At 41.4% G+C, this 25898-nt stretch overlaps 1 protein-coding gene across 5 annotated transcripts in view; it reads right to left on the minus strand.

Annotated features, from left to right (window-relative positions):
• The window catches only part of CHD3 (chromodomain helicase DNA binding protein 3), a 400697-nt gene that overhangs the window by 249154 nt on the left and 125645 nt on the right, over positions 1-25898 (minus strand). For all 5 annotated transcript variants that reach the window (XM_053718298.1, XM_053718299.1, XM_053718301.1 and 2 more), the window contains exons 18-19: positions 13459-13580; positions 5800-5973 (exon numbers count right to left, since the gene is read on the minus strand). In XM_053718298.1, the coding sequence (XP_053574273.1) occupies positions 5800-5973; positions 13459-13580 (296 nt within the window). The remainder of the gene's footprint in view (positions 1-5799; positions 5974-13458; positions 13581-25898) is intronic.

Consider the following 25898-nt stretch of genomic DNA (forward strand, 5'->3'; position numbering starts at 1 on the left):
AGCTTATGGTTTATTTTATAGGTATTTAGTTTTAAATAGGAATAATATTTTTAATTATGTTAAATTAATTTTGTTTAATTTAAATTATATTTAAGTTAGGGGGGGTGTTAGACTTAGGTTTAGGGGTTAATAAATTTATTATAGTAGCGGCGACGTTGGGGTCGGCAGATTAGGGGTTAATAAATGTAGGTAGGTGTCGGCGACGTTGGGGGGGGGCAGATTAGGGGTTAATAAAATGTAACTAGTGTTTGCAAGGTGGGAGTGCGGCGGTTTATGGGGTTAAAACATTTATTAAAGTGGTGGCGATGTCCCGTCGGCAGACTAGGGGTTAATAATTGTAGGTAGGTGGCGGCGACGTTGGGGGGGGGGGGGTCAGATTAGGGGTTTATAAGTATAATGTAGGTGGCGGCGATGTTGGGGGCAGTATATTAGGGGTTCATAGGTATAATGTAGGTGGCGGCGATGTCCGGCCGGCAGATTAGGAGTTAAAAAAATGTATTATAGTGTTTGCGATGTGGGGGGGCCTCGGTTTAGGGGTTAATAGGTAGTTTATGGGTGTTAGTGTACTTTGTAGCACTTTAGTTAAGAGTTTTATGTTCCGGCGTTAGCCCATAAAACTCTTAACTACTGACTTTTAAATGCGGTAGAAGTCTTGCCAGGAGAGGGTCTACCGCTCACTTCTTCCAAGACTCGTAATACCAGCGTTAGGCAAATCCCATTAAAAAGATAGGATACGCAATTGACGTAAGGGGATTTGCAGTAGCCTCGAGTCGCGGAAGAAAAGTGAGCGGTGAGCCTCTACCTGCCAGACTCGTAATACCAGCGTTAGGTAAAAAGCAGCGTTGGGACCTCTCAACGCTGCTTTTTACAGTTAACGCCAAACTCGTAATCTAGCAGTTAGTTTGTATAACAGCCTTATCAGCATGGAACACCAGATAAGGAGGGTCACATTGCAAGGCAGCAATCTCAGAGACTCTGCGCACAGAAGCAATAGCTAGTAGAAAAAGAACCTTCCAAGACAACAACTTAATGTCAACCTCATGCATAGGCTCAAATGGAGCCTGTTGCAAATTTTAAGAACAAGATTTAAACTCAAAGGAGGAGCATTAGATCTCAACACTGGCCTGATCCTAGTCAGAACCTTAACAATAGACTGTACATCTGGAAGCCTCTTGTGCAGTAAAACAGACAGGGACAAAATCTGTCCCTTCAAGGAACTAGCTTAGAGGCCCTTCTCCAGTCCATCCTGGAGAAAAGAAAGAATCCTGGCAACCTTTACTTTGTGCCAGGACAAACCACGCTCTTCACTCCAGAATAAGTAGGACCTCCACACCTTATGATAGATGCGACGAGTAACCGGCTTACAAGCTTGAATGAGTGTATCAATAACACTCTCATAAAACCCTCTCTTGGCTAAGACTAAACGTTCAATCTCCACGCAGTCAGCCTCAGAGAATCTAGATCTTGATGAAGAAAGGGGCCTTGTTCCAGAAGATCCCTGCGACAAGGTAACCTCCAAGGAGGAGATGATGACATCCCCACTAGATCTGCGAACCATATCCTTTGCATTCACGATGGAGCAATTGGTATCACTGATGCCTGCTCCTGTATGATTCGAGCAACCACTCAAGAAAGTAGTGGAATGGCAGGAAAAGAGAAATTAGATTGAACCTCCAAGGCACCGCTAAAGCATCTATTAGCTCCGCCTGAGGATCCCTGTACCTCGTCCCATATCTGGGTAGATTGGTATTGAGACAGGATGCCATGAGGTCTATCTCCGGCGTTCCCCACCTGTTGCATATCTCAGCAAACACTTCGGGATGGAGAGACCATTCCCCCGGATGAAAGGATTGTCTGCCGAGAAAATCCGCTTCCCAGATGTCCACACCCGGAATGTGGATCGCTGACAGCAAACAGTTGTGGGTCTCCGCCCACTCCAGAATCCGAGATACTTCCCTCATTGCTAGGGAGCTTCTCGTTCCCCACTGATGGTTGATGTAAGCCACAGAGGTTAAATTGTCTGATTGGAATCAGCTACATTGGGACAAAACCAGTAGGGGCCAAGACTTCAGAGCATTGATTATTGCCCGAAGGTCTAGAATGTTGAATGGGAAGGAGCTCTCCTTCTGCGTCCACAGACCCTGCACCTTCTTGGCGCCCCAAACAGCTCCCCATCCTGATAGACTTGTGTCCATAGTCACAGTCACCCAGGATGGTCTTAAAAAGGATGTACCTCGGGACAGGTAATCCGGACAGAACCACCAAGCGAGCGATTCTCTTGACCGGTTGTCCAGAGAAATCTGTTGAGACAGATGCAAATGATCGCCGTTCCACTGCCTCAGTGTGCACAGACGCCTGAAGTGGAACCTGGCAAAGAGAACGATGTCCATGCTGGACACCATGAGACCAATCACCTCCATACACTGAGCCACAGATGGCCTTAAGGAGGTCTGGAGGGCAAGACATGCTGAAGCCAGCTTGCAACTTCTCTGGACTGTTAGAAATATTCTCATGTCCATGGAGTCTATTATCATGCCCAGGAATTCCACCCTGGTGCTTGGAATAAGAGAAGTATTTTCTCTATTTATCTTCCCTCTCGTGGGATCAAAAAAGACAGAGGAGAGATTCCGAATGGCCTTCCACCAGACGAAACGATGGTGCTTGTACCAGAATATTGTCCAAGTAGAAAGCTACTGCTACACCCCGGGTTCTGGCGACTGCTAGAAGAGCCCCTAGAATCTTCGTAAAAATTCTTGGAGCAGTAGCTGGACCAAACGGAAGTGCAATGAACTGGAAGTGCTGGTCCCGGAACGCAAACCTGAGGAACTGGAAGTGTTCCCTGTGGATCGGAAGGTGAAGGAATGCCTACTTCAGATCTATAGTGGTCATAAACTGCCCTTTCTGAATTAAGGGAAGGATGGACCTTATTCTAAATGTCCCATCTTGACGAGGGGACATTTAGAAATTTGTTTAAGCACTTTAGGTCCAGAACTGGACGGAAAGTTTCCTCCTTTCTTTGGGACCACGAAAAAGTTTGAACAGTATTCCAAACCTCTCTCTGCGATAGGTACTGGGACAATGACTCCAAAGCAGGACAGATCCCTTACGCACTCCAGAAAGGCTTCCCTCTTTCCTAGTCTTGAATACAGGTTGAGAGGATGAATCTGCCCCTGGGTGGATGAGATTTGAACCTATCTTGTAACCCTGAGCTCTGGCCTCCAGAACCCAAGGATCCTGCACGTCCCTGAACCAAACCTCTGAAAGAGCAACAGTCTGCCCTCTACACGATCCAAAATAGGACCGGGGGCTGCCCCTTTATGCGGACTAAGTTTCGGTGGGCTTCTTGCTCTGCTCGGATCTATTCCAGGACTGAGCCGGCTTCCAAGAACTCTTGGTTTGCTTGCTCTGGCTTAGCGGAGAGGTCTCTGACACTGGGCTTTTATCAGAACTAAAGGAACGAAAATACGAACTTTGTCCCTTAGATTTGTTCTCCTTATCTTACGATATTAAGGCAGCCTTGGCCCCTGAAACCGTGGAGATAATCAAACAAACTCTTTCCCTTAAAGGAGAGGGAAAGAGACTAGACTTAGAAGTTATATCTGTCAACCTGAACAGAAAACCTGAATTCTTAGCCTTAGACTAATTAATCTGTGTAATAACAGCACAGATAAAAGAATTAGTAACCCAGAAGGCCGTAATTCATTCCTGAAAAATGTTGAGGGAACCCTCCACTTCGATCAATTTCGAGAAGGAGATGCACCAAAAGGAAGCCGCTCCAGCAACTGCGGCGACAAGCGTCACCAGTAAAAGAAAAAATCCCCTAGGTTGAAACACCCTCTTTAACAGAGTTTCCATCCTTATATCCGGCGGCTCTATGAACGACAAACTATCCACACACGGGCTAGTAATACGTGTGGCAAGCGTACATATAGCGCCAACCAAGTAGGGATGGGAAAATGACGGGGAAGAGGAATCTAATCCTGTCCCACTCGTCCTTAATAAAGATTGCCCTCAAATTTAGGACCCAGCGGTTAGTCTGGCAGCTCGGCCTTTGAAACCTCTAATGTAGTCAAAACCTCCTTTAGTAGAAAGCGTGAACGTTCTGTCCTAGATCTAAAAACCCACAGGCGGAGGATTATAGGCAGCAGACTCTGAAAGTTCATACTCTGAAAGTTCATACTCTAAAGTTTTAGAGAGAACCTCATCCTTGGATAACCGATCAGATATATCTGACAAATTACATGATGCCCCCTGGGCAGGAGTGCAAGATTTAACCTCTCTTGCACTTAGCAATGCGAGGGAAAGCACTAATGGCCGCAGACACTGCCGTATGAAACTGCGCAGTAACGTCTGGTGAAAAAAGGCCCCCTCCAGATGGAGGATTAGCAGTGCAATGGGAAGCTGCATGTGCATAAAAGATGCATGTAGAGTGTGCATCTCACTGGACGAGGACTCCTCAGAGGTGGGCGGCTCAGTGGTATCAAACATGTCAACCTTATTTGATATGATCCCCTTATCAAAAGGCATATGGAACATAATTGAGAGGGCAGATATTCCAGAGCTCCCTCACAATATAAACAGGCATTACTCTTTGAATTAGAGGAATAACCCTCTAATGATCAGAAACCTCCATAGCTAAAGTACGATATGCGGTAGTAACTCGTCAATGGAAGCCTCAACCATTCCGGTCACATGGTGCGCAATGCAGGACCGTCCCTGCTATGAGAAAAAGCGCACCAAGCTTTGAAGCTGTGCAACCTTCAAAGTGAAAGTGAAACCTGTATGTTCCATCTCAGCCTATGAGCCCATAAACATCTTACACATAAAGCACATAAAATCAAAAAGAGCATATATGATTAAACCCAGCTGTTCATAACCCCCCTCAGGAGATAGATAAAAGGAGCCACACTGTGACCCTGTCTTCTAGCGTTTGCAATATGTGTAAAAATTAAAACTATCTTACCGGAATCTACGCCGTAGAACAGAAACACGGCCCTTCAAGTTTGACAAATTGTAGCAGCGCTTCTGACATGGACTTAAGTAATGAAAAGCAGGCAATGAAACTCGTCATCGCAGACTTCTTAGGAGCTGTTATTATGAGTCTGTATGGTTTCGCAAATAGACTTTCCCTGCATCTCCAGACTCCTTTCATCAATGCTCTCACTGAGAGGCTGACAAGACTACTTAAAACTCCAGTCCCATCTCGAAGGGTACTACCCTCCATAAGGAACTACTCTGAAATCTTCTGACACTTCTCTGCCAACCTCATATCACGAAAGGCAAAGAATCACTGGGGGATAAGGGAAGTGGGGGAGGTATTTAAGCCTTTGGCTGGGGTGTCTTTGCCTCCTCCTGGTGGCGAGGTTCAGTATTTCCCCCAAGTAAGGAATGCAGCTGTGGACTCTCCCTGTATTAAGAAGGAAAAACTAGATGTCCAGTGTTCCTATTGCTGCTTGGTACAAATGTATATTGCTCTTCGTTTTCTTCACAAGTATTTCATCTATGGATTGGCTATGTGTGAGACTGCCAACATCAGAAATTAGGGGGAGATAATTAAAACCTCTGAATATGTTTTTTTCCCTTCCGTTTTTTAAGAAGGCTACTTCATATTCTGCCTCTTTGAATGGGAAAATAAATTAACTTAGATTATAATTCTTGCTGTTTCTCTACACCATAATCTCCCTCTTTTTACAGTCACTTTTACATCAAAGTTGATCATTTTTCTCTTTCCCTTCAAAATCTCTTTTTCCTGTTCTTCAACCCACATTACCCTTAGTATCTCTCCACACAAGGTCTTACTTCTGCATGGGACTGAGCTCCACGCGGACAATGAGTTCCGTCTTTGATGGCATGTTCTTGAACACATCAGCCTTTAGTCGACGAAGAAGGTGAGGACCGAGAAGATCATGAAGCTTTTTGATCTGATCTTCCTTAGAAATATCAGCAAATTCCTCCAGAAACCCCTCCAGATTGCTGTGGGGAAACCAAAAAGATAGGGAAAAAAAATTATATTCAGTGTTCATCACAGAAAATGTTGCCAGCCAGTCGGCATTATAATGTAGCTGCGTGGAGGGCATTGTTAACCTTTGCAATATTATAAAATTTTCTTTTATGTTTAAATGTTACTTATGCTATCCAACTACACAATAATTACATTGTTTAATATAGATTGATTAAATGATTATTTGTGCAACAAACATTGGAGGGGGGGAATAATTTTACCTGATTTTAGCTTAAAGGGACAGTCAAGTCCAAAAAAAACTTTCATAATTTAAATAGGGGATGTAATTTTAAACAACTTTCCAATTTAGTTTTATCGCCAATTTTGCTTTGTTCTCTTGGTATTCTTAGTTGAAAACTAACCCTAGGAGGTTCATATGCTAATTTCTAAGACCTTGAAGGCCGCTTCTAATCTGAATGCATTTTGACAGTTTTTCACCACTAGAGGGCATTAGTTCATGTGTTTCATATAGATAACATTGAGCTCACGCACGTGAAGTTACCTAGGAGTGAGCACTAATTGGCTAAAATGCAAGTCAGTCAAAACAACTGAAATAAGGGGGCAGATTGCAGAGGCTTAGATACAAGTTAATTATAGAGGTAAAATGTGTATTATTATAACTGTTGGTTATGCAAAACTGTGGAATGGGTAATAAAGGGATTATCTTTCTTTTTAAATATCAAAAATTCTGGTGTTGACTTTTAAGGGACAGTAAAGACAAAATTAAACATTCATGATTCAGATGTATGCAGTCGTAAACAACTTTCCAATTTATTCTGTTATCAAAATGCTTAGTTCTTTTGGTATCCTTTGTTAAAGAGTAGTCCTAGGTGATCTCAGAAGAGTGCATGTGGCTTTAGCCATCAGGAAGGTTTGCAACATTGTTTATTGCAGTGTTATACTATGTTGCAAATAATTCTGTCATAGACTGCTAAAGAAACATACACACCCCTAAGCTCCTATCAGCCTACCAAGGTTTACTCTTCAATAAAGGATAACAAATGAACAAAGCAAACTTAAGAATAAGTCAAATTGAAAGTTGTTTAAAATTGCATGGTTTATCTTAATCCTGAATGTTTAATTTTGACTTTACCGTAACTTTAATATTGGTTTCAATTTTAGCCGACCGGTTAGTAAAACCAGCTAGGTGGTGCTAGTTAATGCTCCCGCTTGAAAACGCTTTTTGCGCGTCGGGTTGCGCTCGTATTATGAGTTAAAAGTAAACTGGTTTTGCTTGTGCGCTAACCCGACATGCGCAAAAACCCAAACTTAGAATATTGTGCGCAATATCCTATTCCCCGTAGAAGTCAATGGAGCAAAAAAAAATAAGGGGAATAAAACACCCTACTCCTGCGCAAATACGATCACATATTCTCAAGTGCGCTAACCCGAAATGAAAATATGAATATTTCACATTACAATCTTCTTTACATAGAAGAATATGTTATTAATGTTATTTAATGTTCATAAATACACATTTTTACATATAGCTGATATTTTTTGGTACAATATATATGTATAAATGATTATATATAGGTATAGATATATACAGATATATATATATATATATATATATATATATATATATATAAAGGAATATCTATTTATAAATACATATAACATTCTGCTATGTGCAGAACATAGGAATGTGAAATATGTACAGTAAATGCATAGTTAAAACCTTTATTAAAATGAATATTGCATAAATATGCTTTTACATGTTTTCATCTTAACTGCAAAGGGCTCCAGTGCACTTATATATATGTCAATATATGTGTTTGTGTGTTTATTTGTGTATATATGTCTGTAAATACATATCTACACATATAAATACATATCTACACATATATAAACGTATATCTATACATATATACATGTTTAGACATGTATATTTATGTATCTCTAGGTTAATTTTTTTTTTTTTTTTTTTTTTCCAACAAGCTTTATTGCGAATTCAAACATACAGGTCAAAAATAGAGCAATATGCGTTACATGTAATTTAAGTGAAGCTAGTACCCGTATGGGATATTGATAAAGTCCTTCTTTGTACGAAATGATAATGTCCATATCTTGAGCTTGACGTGAGGGTATTCCCCTCTAAGGCCTTTTTTTTTTTTTTTTTTTTTTTTTTTTACACCTAAAACCTCATATGTTTGAACCCATGTAACTTTTTTGGGAATATTTAATTTTTTAATAATTTTTATTAGATGGTGTTATTATGAGTGTAACTGTACTTTGTAATGTATTTTTGATGTGTTTTGTGACAATTTTTTGTTTTGCAAAACAGTTAACCAAAGCTTTGAGCACACAGTAATCATTCTAGTGTAAATCACTATTATGGTCAAGCAATCGCCTTTACTTTCAACTTCTAATAAGAGCGGAAATCTCGACGAGCGCAAACACCTGCAATACCCCTCTTTATTGCTCTTGCATAACTGTTAGCACTCCAATCTGGCCCTATATAGGTCCTAGAGAGAACACTGTTAGATGATTTTCAAAATGGGAGGGGACAACAGTGAGCTAGAATGGAGCAAAAGTGAAATATAAGCATTGTACAATGCAATGCATTATACCAATCTGTTTAATATAAGAGATAGATAATTTAAAGATCAACAATATACCTAGCCTTTAAAGTAGATATCTGTTGTTACTATGAGTTCATAAATTTTACAAATGGGATGTAAACTCACGCTATGGATGCTAAGTTTAGCGAACAGACTAAAGGAACATCACACTAATAATAACAGTTTATAATTTTGGACAGGTTCTTCAGCGAAAGGAGGCTGACTGATTTCATTCTGGTTTCCTGAAGAACTTAATTGACAAACTTGATGGTGCCACTAGGCATAGAACATTTTAACTCTCAGAATATATTAAACAAAACAAAAAATCATCAGAATATAATTTTTATGTGACATAAAATATGCAATATTTGATATCTTAAATACAGTATATAGTGCATGTATATTCCTAATAATAGTTCATCTCTAATGTTATATTACAGCCCAGCTGTACTGAGCACACTCAGGCCTAGATTTAGAGTTTGGCGTTAGCCGTGAAAACCAGCGTTAGAGGCTCCTAACGCTGGTTTTAGGCTACCGCCGGTATTTGGAGTCGTGTAGGTAAGGGTCTAACGCTCACTTTTCAGCCGCGACTTTTCCATACCGCAGATCCCCCTACGCCATTTGCGTATCCTATCTTTTCAATGGGATCTTCCTAACTCCGGTATTTAGAGTCGTTTCTGAAGTGAGCGTTAGAGCTCTAACGACAAAACTCCAGCCGCAGGAAAAAAGCAGGAGTTAAGAGCTTTATGGGCTAACGCCGGTTCATAAAGCTCTTAACTACTGTACCCTAAAGTACACTAACACCCATAAACTACCTATGTACCCCTAAACTGAGGTCCCCCCACATCGCCGCAACTCTATTAAATTTTTTTAACCCCTAATCTGCCGACCGCCACCTACGTTATACTTATGTACCCCTAATCTGCTGCCCCTAACCCCGCCGACCCCTGTATTATATTTATTAACCCCTAACCTGCCCCCCACAATGTCGCCGCCAGCTACTTACAATAATTAACCCCTAATCTGCCGACCGCAAAGCGCCGCCACCTACGTTATCCTTATGTACCCCTAATCTGCTGCCCCTAACACCGCCGACCCCTATATTATATTTATTAACCCCTAATCTGCCCCCCTCAACGTCGCCGACACCTGCCTACACTTATTAACCCCTAATCTGCCGAGCGGACCTGAGCGCTACTATAATAAAGTTATTAACCCCTAATCCGCCTCACTAACCCTATAATAAATAGTATTAACCCCTAATCTGCCCTCCCTAACATCGCCGACACCTAACTTCAATTATTAACCCCTAATCTGACGACCGAATCTCGCCGCTATTCTAATAAATGTATTAACCCCTAAAGCTAAGTCTAACCCTAATACTAACACCCCCCTAAATTAAATATAATTTAAATCTATGAAATTAATTAACTCTTATTAAATAAATTATTCCTATTTAGAGCTAAATACTTACCTGTAAAATAAATCCTAATATAGCTACAATATAAATTATAATTACATTGTAGCTATTTTAGGATTAATATTTATTTTACAGGCAACTTTGTAATTATTTTAACCAGGTACAATAGCTATTAAATAGTTAAGAACTATTTAATAGTTACCTAGTTAAAATAATAACAAAATTACCTGTAAAATAAGTCCTAACCTAAGTTATAATTAAACCTAACACTACACTATCAATAAATTAATTAAATAAAATACCTACAATTACCTACAATAAAACCTAGCACTACACTATCAATAAATAAATTAAATACAATTTCTACAAATAACTACAATTACATAAACTAACTAAAGTACAAAAAATAAAAAAGAACTAAGTTACAAAAAATAAAAAAATATTTACAAACATAAGAAAAATATTACAACAATTTTAAACTAATTACACCTACTCTAAGCCCCCTAATAAAATAACAAAGACCCCCAAAATAAAAAATTCCCTACCCTATTCTAAATTAATAAATTTAAAAGCTCTTTTACCTTACCAGCCCTGAACAGGGCCCTTTGCGGGGCATGCCCCAAGAAAATCAGCTCTTTTGCCTGTAAAAAAAAACATACAATACCCCCCCCCCAACATTACAACCCATCACCCACATACCCCTAATCTAACCCAAACCCCCCTTAAATAAACCTAACACTAAGCCCCTGAAGATCTTCCTACCTTGTCTTCACCTCAACAGGTATCACCGATCCGTCCTGGCATCCGGTGCTGAAGAGGTCCAGAAGAGGCTCCAAAGTCTTCCTCCTATCGGGCAAGAAGAGGACATCCGGACCAGCAAACATCTTCATCCAAGCGGCATCTTCGATCTTCTTCCATTCGGTGCGGAGCGGGTCCATGTTGAAGCATCCGACGCGGATCCATCCTCTTCTTCCAGCCAATAGAATGCGAGCTCAATCTGATTGGCTGATTGGATCAGCCAATCGGATTGAACTTGATTCTGATTGGCTGATTCCATCAGCCAATCAGAATATTCCTACCTTAATTCCGATTGGCTGATAGAATCCTATCAGCCAATCGGAATTCGAGGGACGCCATCTTGGATGACGTCCCTTAAAGGAACCGTCATTCGTCGGGAGACGCCGGAAGAAGAGGATGGATCCGCGTCGGATGCTTCAACATGGACCCGCTCCGCACTGAATGGAAGAAGATCGAAGATGCCGCTTGGATGAAGATGTTTGCCGGTCCGGATGTCCTCTTCTTGCCGGATAGGAGGAAGACTTTGGAGCCTCTTCTGGACCTCTTCAGCACCGGATGCCAGGACGGATCGGTGATACCTGTTGAGGTGAAGACAAGGTAGGAAGATCTTCAGGGGCTTAGTGTTAGGTTTATTTAAGGGGGGTTTGGGTTAGATTAGGGGTATGTGGGTGGTGGGTTGTAATGTTGGGGGGGGGGTATTGTATGTTTTTTTTTACAGGCAAAAGAGCTGATTTTCTTGGGACATGCCCCGCAAAGGGCCCTGTTCAGGGCTGGTAAGGTAAAAGAGCTTTTAAATTTATTAATTTAGAATAGGGTAGGGAATTTTTTATTTTGGGGGTCTTTGTTATTTTATTAGGGGGCTTAGAGTAGGTGTAATTAGTTTAAAATTGTTGTAATATTTTTCTTATGTTTGTAAATATTTTTTTATTTTTTGTAACTTAGTTCTTTTTTATTTTTTGTACTTTAGTTAGTTTATGTAATTGTAGTTATTTGTAGAAATTGTATTTAATTTATTTATTGATAGTGTAGTGTTAGGTTTTATTGTAGGTAATTGTAGGTATTTTATTTAATTAATTTATTGATAGGGTAGTGTTAGGTTTAATTATAACTTAGGTTAGGACTTATTTTACAGGTAATTTTGTTATTATTTTAACTAGGTAACTATTAAATAGTTCTTAACTATTTAATAGCTATTGTACCTGGTTAAAATAATTACAAAGTTGCCTGTAAAATAAATATTAATCCTAAAATAGCTACAATGTAATTATAATTTATATTGTAGCTATATTAGGATTTATTTTACAGGTAAGTATTTAGCTTTAAATAGGAATAATTTATTTAATAAGAGTTAATTAATTTCGTTAGATGTAAATTATATTTAAGTTAGGGGGGTGTTAGTGTTAGGGTTAGACTTAGCTTTAGGGGTTAATCCATTTATTATAGTAGCGATGAGCTCCGGTCGTCAGATTAGGGGTTAATAATTGAAGTTAGGTGTCGGCGATGTTAGGGAGGGCAGATTAGGGGTTAATACTATTTATGATAGGGTTAGTGAGGCGGATTAGGGGTTAATAATTGAAGTTAGGTGTCGGCGATGTTAGGGAGGGCAGATTAGGGGTTAATACTATTTATGATAGGGTTAGTGAGGCGGATTAGGGGTTAATAACTTTATTATAGTAGTGCTCAGGTCCGCTCGGCAGATTAGGGGTTAATAAGTGTAGGCAGGTGTCGGCGACGTTGAGGGGGGCAGATTAGGGGTTAATAAATATAATATAGGGGTCGGCGGTGTTAGGGGCAGCAGATTAGGGGTACATAAGGATAACGTAGGTGGCGGCGCTTTGCGGTCGGCAGATTAGGGGTTAATTATTGTAAGTAGCTGGCGGCGACGTTGTGGGGGGCAGGTTAGGGGTTAATAAATATAATATAGGGGTCGGCGGTGTTAGGGGCAGCAGATTAGGGGTACATAAGGATAACGTAGGTGGCGGCGCTTTGCGGTCGGCAGATTAGGGGTTAATTATTGTAAGTAGCTGGCGGCGACGTTGTGGGGGGCAGGTTAGGGGTTAATAAATATAATATAGGGGTCGGCGGTGTTAGGGGCAGCAGATTAGGGGTACATAGGGATAATTTAGCTGGCGGCGGTATACGGAGCGGCAGATTAGGGGTTAATAATAATATGCAGGGGTCAGCGATAGCGGGGGCGGAAGATTAGGGGTTAATAAGTGTAAGGGTAGGGGTGTTTAGACTCGGGGTACATGTTAGAGTGTTAGGTGCAGAAGTAGGAAGTGTTTCCCCATAGGAAACAATGGGGCTGCGTTAGGAGCTGAACGCTGCTTTTTTGCAGGTGTTAGGTTTTTTTTCAGCTCAAACAGCCCCATTGTTTCCTATGGGAGAATCGTGCACGAGCACGTTTTTGAGGCTGGCCGCGTCCGTAAGCAACTCTGGTATCGAGAGTTGCATTTGCGGTAAAAATGCTCTACGCTCCTTTTTTGGAGCCTAACGCAGCATTTTTTTGGACTCTCGATACCAGAGTTAATTTTATGGTGCGGCCAGAAAAAAGCCCGCGTAGCGTTAACAGCCCATCTACCGCCAAACTCCAAATCTAGGCCTCAATTCATTAAAGGGTGAAACATCATTACATATGTAATTAACTGGACATTTCATTGTATCTCTGTACATACTTGAATCTTTCAGGAGTCAGAAAGTTCAGTAGGTGGAACAGTTCCTCCAGGTTGTTCTGTAGGGGTGTGCCTGTTAGGAGTAGTTTGTAATCAATCTGGTACCCATTCAACACCCGGAAAAACTGCAATAAAGAACATCATGCTAATGCCAACAGGACTAGGACTGAACAGGTCTAAAGCTAAATATAAGACACTTGCTGCTTCTAGAGATGATTTGACATAAAGAATACACACTCATGTTAACACCGAGACTCTCGCAGTGCGATAGAGTCTAAAACCTTTTGGACTGTCATGAAGGGACACAAATTTCTTCAGGAACTTTTTTTTTTTTTTTTTTATCACCATCCTCACTGTGAGCACCTTAATATGTTATGTAAATTGATTAGTTACGCATAATGAAACAACTTTGCAATGTTATTGAATTATTTATTCTGTCCTGTTCGTGTAATTTATCTATGAAAATTGTGTATTTTCTCATTCTCAGAACTTGAAATGCACATGCTGATTTTTCAAGGCTATCCCTGCTAACAACTGGAACGCAATACATTTGATTCTAACATTATGACTGTGACTAGCCTTGTTGTCTGCAGACTAACGCCCAGATTGGCTCCTCTAAATAAGGCTAATAGTGGATGGAGTTTGGCTTTTGAAAGTTGTTAAAGGGATACTGAACCCAATTTTTTTTTTCATGATTCAGATAGAGTATGCAATTTTAAGCAACTTTCTAATTTACTCCTATAATCAAATTTTCTTCGTTCTCTTGGCATTTAGCCACAAATCAGCAAGCACTACCCAGGTGCTGAACCAAAGATGGGACGGCTCGTAACTTTACATTCCTGCTTTTTCAAATAAAGATACCAAGAGAATGAAGAAAAATTCATAAAAGGAGTAAATTAGAATGTTGCTTAAAATTGCATGCTCTATCTGAATCATGAAAGAAAAAATTTGGGTTTAATGTGTATTTAAAAGATTTAGACTTCTATTCTATAGCAACACAACAGAAATGCATTGTAACTAAAAGCTGTTTACTGTCCCTTTAAGCGTATACCACATATACAACTCACCAGAGCGAGTCTGAACATTATCTATTCTACAATTTAAATGTATAATACATTCAAAGCATCTTTTAGTTATTTTAAGCGCTAATGTTTTCAGAAATCTGGGTCTGTCTTAAAGCACAGAAAACATACAGTATATACAGAGCATGATACTAAAAGATTATTAAAATTAAATTGGGATAAATCAAAATAAAACTTTCAAAATTCAGAACTACTTATTATTATGAAATTTCCATCTTTCTCTTGGTGTCCTTTGTTCAAACATATGGCTAAATTACATATTACATATGGCTAAAGGAAAGGAATTTATCTGGTAAGCATAAATTATATGTTTTCCCTTCCTAAGATAGGGATAGTCCACAGCTTCATTCCTTACTGTTGGGAAAACTATACCCAAGCTCCAGAGGACACTGAATGAATAACGGGTGGGAACAAAAAGGAAGAGGCGGACCCTATTCTGAGGGCACCACAGCCTGCAAAACCTCTCCCAAAAGCTGTTTCAGCTGATACAAAAACATCAAACTAGTAAAAATTTGAAAAAGTATGTAAGGAGGATCTGGACAGAGCCACCAAGAGAGCATTTCTCTCGACCCGCTGTCTAATACAATCTGTAGAGACAGATCAGAATGATCGCCGTTCCACTGTCTCAGCATGCACAGTTGTAAAGGTCTGAGACAGAACCTGGCAAAAGGAATGATGTCCATGCAGGACACCATTAGACCAATCACCTCAATAAACTGAGCCACAGAGGGACTCAAGGAGGTCCGGAGGGCAAGACATGCCGAAGTTAGCTTGCAACGTCTCTGGTCTATTAGAAATATCCTCATGGATATGGAGTCTATTATAGCACCCAGGAATTCCACACTGGTACTTGGGATAAGAGAACTCTTTTCCAAGTTTATCTTCCATCCATGTGATCGAAGAAGACTGAGAAGGGACTCTGAGTATTCTTCCGTAAGACGACAAAATGGTGCTTAAACCAGAATATCGTCCAAGTATGGGGCTACTGTAATACCCTGATTTCTGGCAACAGCTAGAAGAGCCCCCAGAACCTTTGTAAGGATTCTTGGAGCAGTAGCTAGGCCAAACAGAAGGATGAACTGGAAGTGCTGGTCCAGGAATGCAAACCTCAGGAACTGAAAGTGTCCCTGTGGATTGGAACATGAAGGTAAGCGTCCTTCAGATCTATAGTGGTCATAAACTGGCCTTCCTGAACGATAGGAAGGATGGACCTTTATCATCTCCATCTTGAAGGAAGGGACACTGAGAAATTTGTTTAAGCACTTTAGGTCCAGAATTGGACGGAAAGTTCCCTCCTTCTTAGGGACCACGAAAAGGTTTGAATAAAACCCCAAACCTCTTTCTTCGACAGGCACTGGGACAACAACTCCTAAGGAGTATAGGTCCCGAACACACCCTAGAAAGGCATCCCTCTTTTCTGGTCTGTAGACAGGTTCGAGAGTAGGAATCTGCCCCTGGGTGCATGAGATTTGAAGCCTATCATGTATCCCTGAGTACGACCTCCAGGACCCACGGATCCTGTACGTCCCTGAACCAAGCGTCATGCTGATTTGTTTGCCGCTGGCTTCTTATTCTGCTTGGACTTAATCCAGTACTGAGCCGGCTTCCAAGTACTCTTGGGTTGCTCGGGCTTGGAGGATAATTGTTGTTGTTGGGATTTGTCAGAACGAAAGGAACAAAAATTAGAAGATTGAAGTCCCTTAGACTTGTTCTTCTTATCTTGCGGTAGGAAGGCACCCTTGCCTCCGGTAACCGTAAAAATAATGGAGTCCAGGCCTGAACCAAATAAAATCTTTCCCTTGAAGGGAAGAGAAAGGAGTCTGGACTTAGAAGTCATATCCGCAGACCAAGACTTCAACCAGAGCGCCCGGCGGGCTAGGACCGCAAAGCCAGATGCCTTTGCATTTAGGCAAATAATTTGCATGTTTGCATCACAGATAAAAGAATTAGCAATTTTCAGAGCTTTAATTCTGTCTTAAATATCCTTGAGGGGGGGTACTCCACCTCAATGAGTTCCGACAAAGAGTCGCACCAGCTGCTCCAGAAACTGCGGCAACTGCAGCCTCCGGTTCAAATAAAAATCCTGAATGTTGAAGCATCTTTTTCAGAAAGGTTTCCATTTTCTTATCCATCGGCTCTCTGAACGAAGAACTATCCTCAGGAGGTATAGTAGAACGTTTAGCAAGCGTAGAGATAGCACAATCCACTTAAGGAATGGAGCCCCCCAAATCCAGTTGAGAGTCTGGGACCAGGAACAACTTTTTTAAAAGTAGACGAGGGGGAAAAGGAAGATCCAATTCTTTCCCATTCGTTATTAAAAATGTTCGCCATTTTAACCGACACAGGAAAAGTCAAAAAAACTTTCCTGTCTTCGTAAACTCTGTCTAATTTAGGTATCATAGGTTCTTCAGGCAGTGCGGACTCTGGAACCTCTAACGTAGACAAAACTTCCTTTAATAAAAAAATGCAAGTGCTCAATTTTAAATCTAAAGGGCGGTTTCTCCGCAGCAGGAGGTTTAGACGCTAAGGACTTCGACCCCGAAAGTTCACCCACTGAAGATACAGAGGTTAACTCATCATCGGATAACTGGGACATAATAGCTAAATATGATAAATATTTAGATGACTCCGGGTCAGGAGAACTATGTTTAACCTTTCTATTGCGTTTGTTAGAGCGAGGTAATGCACCGAGGGCCGCAGACACCGCCGTTTGTAACTGTTCGGCAAAGTCCGCAGGAAGAAGGCCCCCTCCGGATGGAGGATTACATGTTCTACGGGGAACTGCATGTGGAGTGGATAATGTAACAAGGGTAGTAATCTCACGGGACGCCGAGTCCTGAGAGGTAGGCTCAGAGGGACTAATAGCCTTAGCAGGCTTGTCTCCCTTCTTAGACTTTATAACAGTGTAAAGACATGTGGAACATAATTGAGTGGGCGGGAAAACCACAGCCTCCTCACAATATAAACAGGTATGATTTAGTACAGAAGAAGTACCTTCTAACATGTCAGAGTCCTCCATAGCTCAGGTTATACCCACAGAAGGACACAAATAGTAAAAAAAAAAAATTTTTATATATTCCCAATGGCTGGGGCACTCACCACCTCCTAGACCCAGACAGTTAACAGAGGAAATGCTCTCCTCAGCTAGAAGTCTCAGTCAGAATGGAGGAAATGAACATAGACCACATGCTATGAAAAGTACAGCAAGTTAATAAGAGCTGTGCAACACTTTCAAAAACGAAAGTGAAACCTGTTTGTTACAGCCAAAAACACAGTCTATGAGCCCAGAAAATAAAATCACACAAAGTAGCATGTAAATAATTAATACACTGATTAATTACCCAACTGTTCAATAAACCCCCCTCAGAGGATATTAACCCTGGATCTTATCAAGGTATAAAGGAGCCACACTGTGACCCTGTTATAGCGTTTTATGTGTAAAAAATTGAAACGATCTTACCTCCAGGATCCATACTGTGGAACAGAACACAGCCTCTCAAGTGTGACAGTCTTATAGTAGCGCTCCTGACATGGACTTGAGTGAGAGAAAGCAGGCAGTGAAACTCGTCAACACTGATTGCTCAGGAGCTGTTAGTAGTAGTCTGGATGGTTTCACAAAAAAAACGTTCCCTGCATCTCCAGACTCTAACTTTCATCAATACTGTTACTGAGAGGTTGACATCAGTACTTAAAACTCCAGTCCTATCTCGAAGGGCAGATACCCTTTTTTCAGGACTCTCCGAATCTTCTGACACTTCACTGCCACCTCCTATCATGACGAAAGGCAAATAATGACTAGGGTAATGAGGAAGTGGGATGGATATTTAAGCCTTTGGCTGGGGTGTCTTTGCCTCCTCCTGGTGGCCAGGTGTTGTATTTCCCAACAGTAAGGAATGAAGCCGTGTACTCTCCATATCTTAGGAAGGAAAAAACATAATTTATGCTTACCTGATAAATTCCTTTCTTCTGTTGTGTGATCAGTCCACGGGTCATCATTACTTCTGGGATATAACTCCTCCCCAACAGGAAATGCAAGAGGATTCACCCAGCAGAGCTGCATATAGCTCCTCCCCTCTACGTCAGTCCCAGTCATTCGACCAAGAATCAACGAGAAAGGAGTAACCAAGGGTGAAGTGGTGACTGGAGTATAATTTAAAAGATATTTACCTGCCTTAAAACAGGGCGGGCCGTGGACTGATCACACAACAGAAGAAAGGAATTTATCAGGTAAGCATAAATTATGTTTTCTTCTGTTATGTGTGATCAGTCCACGGGTCATCATTACTTCTGGGATACCAATACCAAAGCAAAAGTACACGGATGACGGGAGGGATAGGCAGGCTCATTATATAGAAGGAACCACTGCCTGAAGAACCTTTCTCCCAAAAATAGCCTCCGAAGAAGCAAAAGTGTCAAATTTGTAAAATTTGGAAAAAGTATGAAGCGAAGACCAAGTTGCAGCCTTGCAAATCTGTTCAACAGAGGCCTCATTCTTAAAGGCCCAAGTGGAAGCCACAGCTCTAGTGGAGTGAGCTGTAATTCTTTCAGGAGGCTGCTGACCAGCAGTCTCATAGGCTAAACGTATTATGCTACGAAGCCAAAAAGAGAGAGAGGTAGCAGAAGCTTTTTGACCTCTCCTCTGTCCAGAATAAACGACAAACAGGGAAGAAGTTTGGCGAAAATCTTTAGTTGCCTGCAAGTAGAACTTGAGGGCACGAACTACATCCAGATTGTGTAGAAGACGTTCCTTCTTTGAAGAAGGATTTGGACACAAGGATGGAACAACAATCTCTTGATTGATATTCCTGTTAGTGACCACCTTAGGTAAGAACCCAGGTTTAGTACGCAGAACTACCTTGTCTGAGTGAAAAATCAGATAAGGAGAATCACAATGTAAGGCTGATAACTCAGAGACTCTTCGAGCCGAGGAAATAGCCATTAAAAACAGAACTTTCCAAGATAACAATTTTATATCAATGGAATGAAGGGGTTCAAATGGAACACCCTGTAAAACGTTAAGAACTAAGTTTAAACTCCATGGCGGAGCAACAGCTTTAAACACAGGCTTGATCCTAGCTAAAGCCTGACAAAAAGCCTGGACGTCTGGATTTTCTGACAGACGCCTGTGTAACAAGATGGACAGAGCTGAAATCTGTCCCTTTAATGAACTAGCTGATAAACCCTTTTCTAACCCTTCTTGTAGAAAAGACAATATCCTAGAGATCCTAACCTTACTCCAGGAGTAATGTTTGGATTCGCACCAGTATAGGTATTTACGCCATATTTTATGGTAAATCTTTCTGGTAACAGGCTTCCTAGCCTGTATCAGGGTATCAATAACCGACTCAGAAAAACCACGTTTTGATAAAATCAAACGTTCAATTTCCAAGCAGTCAGCTTCAGAGAAGTTAGATTTTGATGTTTGAATGGACCCTGTATCAGAAGGTCCTGTCTTAGAGGTAGAGACCAAGGCGGACAGGATGACATGTCCACTAGATCTGCATACCAAGTCCTGCGTGGCCATGCAGGCGCTATTAGAATCACTGATGCTCTCTCCTGCTTGATTTTGGCAATCAATCGAGGAAGCAGCGGAAAGGGTGGAAACACATAAGCCATCCCGAAGTTCCAAGGTGCTGTCAAAGCATCTATCAGAACCGCTCCCGGATCCCTGGATCTGGACCCGTAGCGAGGAAGTTTGGCGTTCTGGCGAGACGCCATGAGATCTATCTCTGGTTTGCCCCAACGTCGAAGTATTTGGGCAAAGACCTCCGGATGAAGTTCCCACTCCCCCGGATGAAAAGTCTGGCGACTCAAGAAATCCGCCTCCCAGTTCTCCACTCCCGGGATGTGGATTGCTGACAGGTGGCAAGAGTGAGACTCTGCCCAGCGAATTATCTTTGATACTTCCACCATTGCTAGGGAGCTTCTTGTCCCTCCCTGATGGTTGATGTAAGCTACAGTCGTGATGTTGTCCGACTGAAACCTGATGAACCCCCGAGTTGTTAATTGGGGCCAAGCTAGAAGGGCATTGAGAACTGCCCTCAATTCCAGAATGTTTATTGGAAGGAGACTCTCCTCCTGATTCCATAGTCCCTGAGCCTTCAGAGAATTCCAGACAGCGCCCCAACCTAGTAGGCTGGCGTCTGTTGTTACAATTGTCCAGTCTGGCCTGCTGAATGGCATCCCCCTGGACAGGTGTGGCCGATGAAGCCACCATAGAAGAGAATTTCTGGTCTCTTGATTCAGATTCAGAGTAGGGGACAAATCTGAGTAATCCCCATTCCACTGACTTAGCATGCATAATTGCAGAGGTCTGAGGTGTAGGCGTGCAAAAGGTACTATGTCCATTGCCGCTACCATTAAGCCGATCACCTCCATGCATTGAGCTACTGACGGGTGTTGAATGGAATGAAGGACACGGCATGCATTTTGAAGCTTTGTTAACCTGTCCTCTGTCAGGTAAATCTTCATTTCTACAGAATCTATAAGAGTCCCCAAGAATGGAACTCTTGTGAGAGGAAAAAGAGAACTCTTCTTTTCGTTCACTTTCCATCCATGCGACCTTAGAAATGCCAGAACTAACTCTGTATGAGACTTGGCAGTTTGAAAGCTTGAAGCTTGTATTAGAATGTCGTCTAGGTATGGAGCTACCGAAATCCCTCGCGGTCTTAGTACCGCCAGAAGGGCACCCAGAACCTTTGTGAAGATTCTTGGAGCCGTAGCCAATCCGAATGGAAGAGCTACAAACTGGTAGTGCCTGTCTAAGAAGGCAAACCTTAGATACCGGTGATGATCTTTGTGGATCGGTATGTGCCCTCCCTCTCCCACACAGCAGTGAAGAGAAACGAAACTGTCACAATTAAAGCAAAAAAACTGCCAAGTGGAAAATAATGCCCAAATATTTATTCACACAGTACCTCAGCAATGTAAACGATTCTACATTCCAGCAAAAACGTTTAACATGATAAATAGTTATTAAAAAGGATTAGTGACCTTTAACAGAGTAGTTCCGGTGAAATACCATCCCCAGAATACTGAAGTGTATACATACATGTCATTTTAACGGTATGGCAGGATTTTCTCATCAATTCCATTCAGAAAATAAAAACTGCTACATACCTCAATGCAGATTCATCTGCCCGCTGTCCCCTGATCTGAAGCCTTTACCTCCCTCAGATGGCCGAGAACAGCAATATGATCTTAACTACTCCGGTTAAAATCATAGTAAAAAACTCTGACAGATTCTTCCTCAAACTCTGCCAGAGAAGTAATAACACGCTCCGGTGCTATTTTAAAATAACAAACTTTTGATTGAAGTCATAAAAACTAAGTATAATCACCATAGTCCTCTCACACATCCTATCTAGTCGTTGGGTGCAAGAGAATGACTGGGACTGACGTAGAGGGGAGGAGCTATATGCAGCTCTGCTGGGTGAATCCTCTTGCATTTCCTGTTGGGGAGGAGTTATATCCCAGAAGTAATGATGACCCGTGGACTGATCACACATAACAGAAGAAACATTTTCTGTTTTTCCCTTGAGTGCTAAACCATAGGAGCTTTAAGAATATTCAAAATACCTATGTTCTTCACTTAGAAGAAAATGTTCTATTTATTTTTAAAAATATATTTCTATATATCTGTACATTTTTTTGTAAAATATATATCTATATGTAGATATATATATATATATATATATATATATATATATATATATCACAGTCAATAGAATAGGCACTCCATACAACGATAGCAACCTAGAGTGTGCATTTTAGAAAAATATCCAAATTAGCAGGCAAGAAAAAAGGCACTCACTGAAAAAGTAAAACTTAGCATTTAATAAATCACATTAATACATATATCATATACCGCTTTTGTATTTTCTTCAACAGCTGTATCATGCATTTGAGAAAGGGGGCGTAATGCCTCCGAAACGTCATGCATTTTTAATGTGATTTATTAAATGCTAAGTTTTACTTTTTCAGTGAGTGCCTTTTTTCTTGCCTGCTAATATATATATATATATATATATATATATATATATATATATACACACACACACAGGTATATATACATATACACACACAGTATATATAAATATATTTTTAAAAATACAAAGAACATTTTCTTGTAAGTCAAGAACATAGTAATTAAGTATTTCTATTTTTTTCTTTTTAAAAAACAAAACCATATTAAAAGGTGATATTTTATATTCAAGGTATTAACTGGGAAAGCTCAAAGGTGTTTACACACACACACACACTCGCGATGACCAATAAATAGGCAGCAAGCTGTCCCGAGCCATTGTGGGACTCATCCCACCGAGAAGTGCCGAAAAATCTCAGCTACCAACTAGAAAATTCCGGAAGCCAAGGAGTAAACCGTCCCGGCAGCAGCTGCCACCAGAACAGAGGTGGGCACTAAGAGTCCCCCCATCAAAGGGGAGGACAGATGCAATACAAGTAAACGGTCCATACATCAAAAGCAGACTAATCCCCGGCCATCCTTCCAGGATAACGGTCCCAGCCCAAGGCTAGTGAAAGACCGACAACAAGAGAGTCTCAGACCCTTGGAAGAAAAAGGGATGGATCTACGAGGAATCGAAACCCCAGAGTAGAACTCTGACCGCTACTAAAAAATTGGCATGCTACCCTGAACCATGGCAGGAACCTCATGCTCGGGTCCAAGGACCCCTACACTGCAGCCTTCCATAAGAGAAACACTCCTCAAGGGAAGAAAGCACTCTGACCCACAGTATTCTGATACCAGAATTCAACTTTAAAGGTCTGGGAGGCATTCTGCTCGAAAGAGCTGTGTGAGTATTAGAACCTGTGGCTCTGTGCTTACTACACTGTTTGCTTGTGTGTTGAGCAACAGTCAGTTCTTGAGAATGCAAGAGAGGGAAAAATCCTACGAGGCAAGAAAAACAAGGACCCACGGGCCCTTCACAGATACTGAGGTACCTCCAAATCAAGATGAAAACGTAAGAACCCCTTCCCCACTCTAGGTGAGAAAAAGAGGATTAAGCAACGGAACCACCCTACCAATAGAGGCAAAACCCCAATATTATCAGTCCAGTTGGTACAGCAACTGGAGTCTACCAGGAAGCATCAGATGCCCCAGCAGGAAAGTAGGGATCCATCAGAAGCCTCAGGCTGATATTATTCTCCCATGAGAGTCAGAAACCCCCGCCCCCTCCAAAGGGAAACGCGGGAGAACCAAACCCTATGGTTAAGCAGGACCGTCCATACCTGTTTGAGGCAAGAGACATGGTCCTAAACCAGAGTCCTTGAAAACAGATATGAAGATCTAAAGTTCCTGAGGAGCCCAGAAGTCGTCTCCTGTGGTTAGGAGCGCCCCCGGACAGTACCTTCCGCCATCTAAAGTCCTTAAATGTAAAGAACCAAGCAACATCCACATCCCCAAGAGTCTGTAAAAAGATTCCCAACCGGTTTAGGAAATGGGCAACCAGTACCCCTGAATCGCAAGGTAATCCATGTAGACAAGCCTGACGACCTGACCCACACACTGGAGAAGATAAATGGTCAATTTCCTGACCCCAGACAGGCGAAAAGACTAACTGACCCCAGACCCCCTACCCTTATGCCCGAAGGGCTAAATCTGCAATAAGATCGACGGCTAGCATCCGAGAGTTTTAAGACCATGGGATGACAAGGGGCAGTTCTTATCTTGATAAGACGACAGTCTCCAGAGATCCTTGCAGGATCGGTCTCCCGACATAGAAACATAGATATTGACGGCAGATAAGAGCCATAGGCCCAGCAAGTCTGCCCGACCTTACCTAACAGTATAAACTTATCTAGTTCGTAGGATAGCCCTATGCTTGTCCCATGCATTTTTAAAGTCCCCCACAGTGTTTGTTGCTACTACCTCTTGAGGAAGTTTATTCCATAAATCAATCACTCTTTCTGTAAAGAAGTGCTTCCTCAAATTACTCCTGAATCTACTACCCTTTAGCTTGAGCTCATGACCCCTTGTTCTTGAATTTTCAATTTTATGTAAAATACCCACAGCCTCAGTTTTACTAAACCCTTTAATGTACTTGAAAGTTGCTATCATATCACCTCTTTCCCTTCTCTCCTCTAAGCTATACATATTTAGGTCATTGAGCCTATCCTGGTAAGTTTTATTTTTTAGACCATGTACCATTTTGGTAGCCCTCCTTTGCACAGATTTAAGTTTGTTAATATCCTTCTGAAGATATGGCCTCCAGAACTGCACACAATACTCAAGATGAGGCCTAACTAATGATCTATAAAGTGGCATAAGAACCTTACTATTTCTGCTGCAAATACCTCTACCAATACATCCAAGCATTCCGCTAGCCTTACTCGCTGCATTACTACATTGTTTACTAAGTTTTAAATCATCTGAAATAATAATTCCCTAGTCCTGTTCCTCGTCTGTAACAGTCAGTAAAGTGTCATTGAGTCTGTAATTAACATTTGGATTTTTCTTCCCTAAATGCATTATTTTACACTTTGCTGTGTTAAACTTTAGATCCCAGTCGTTTGTCCAATCCTCCAATTGTTGTATATCACTTCTCATTTTGTCTACCCCCCTGGAACATCCACTCTGTTGCAAATTTTTGTATCATCTGCAAAGAGACATACTTTCCCCTGTAGCCCTTTGCTGATATCGCAGATAAATATGTTAAACAAAACAGGCCCCAGAACTGACCCCTGAGGAACACCACTAGTAGTAACAGCCCCCTCTGCTGAATGAACTCCATTTACTAAGACACTTTGTTTTCTGTCCTTAAGCCAGCATTCCACCCAGTTCACAATTTTTGAATCTAGACCAAGGAGATATAGTTTGTGAATAAGTTTATTGTGTGGGACGGTGTCAAATGCTTTGCTGAAATCTAGATATGTTACATCAACTGCTCCTCCCTTGTCTAATACTTTTGTTACATAATCAAAGAAGTCAATTAGATTAGTCTGACAATCCTTGAAACGGGATAACAACGGGAGCCTCGCAGCACCTGGTAGAGAGGCAGGGAGGCCCCTGCCCTCTACGTACTAGAGCAAATAAAACACTGAGAAAAGGAAGAAGGACATGCCCGCACTTCCAGAACAAACGACCCAACCCGAAAGGGAAGGAAACATCGTCACTGCAAAAAGAATGCGACTAGGCCACAGTCTCGTCATCCGGAGATACCACAAGAGAAGACGCAAATCGTCCACCAGATACTAGACCTCCGGAAGTCAATTACATCTCCAGACTCCAAAGGAATGGAAACCTATGGTTCCGAGCCCCCAGGGACCCAAGGAACCACGATGACATCTGAAAAAGTCGGTCACGCATCTCAGTAATAATGCCAGAAGAGCCAACTTATATTG

The sequence above is a fragment of the Bombina bombina genome, chromosome 6 (genome assembly GCF_027579735.1).
Source record: "Bombina bombina isolate aBomBom1 chromosome 6, aBomBom1.pri, whole genome shotgun sequence".
Lineage (NCBI taxonomy): Eukaryota > Metazoa > Chordata > Amphibia > Anura > Bombinatoridae > Bombina > Bombina bombina.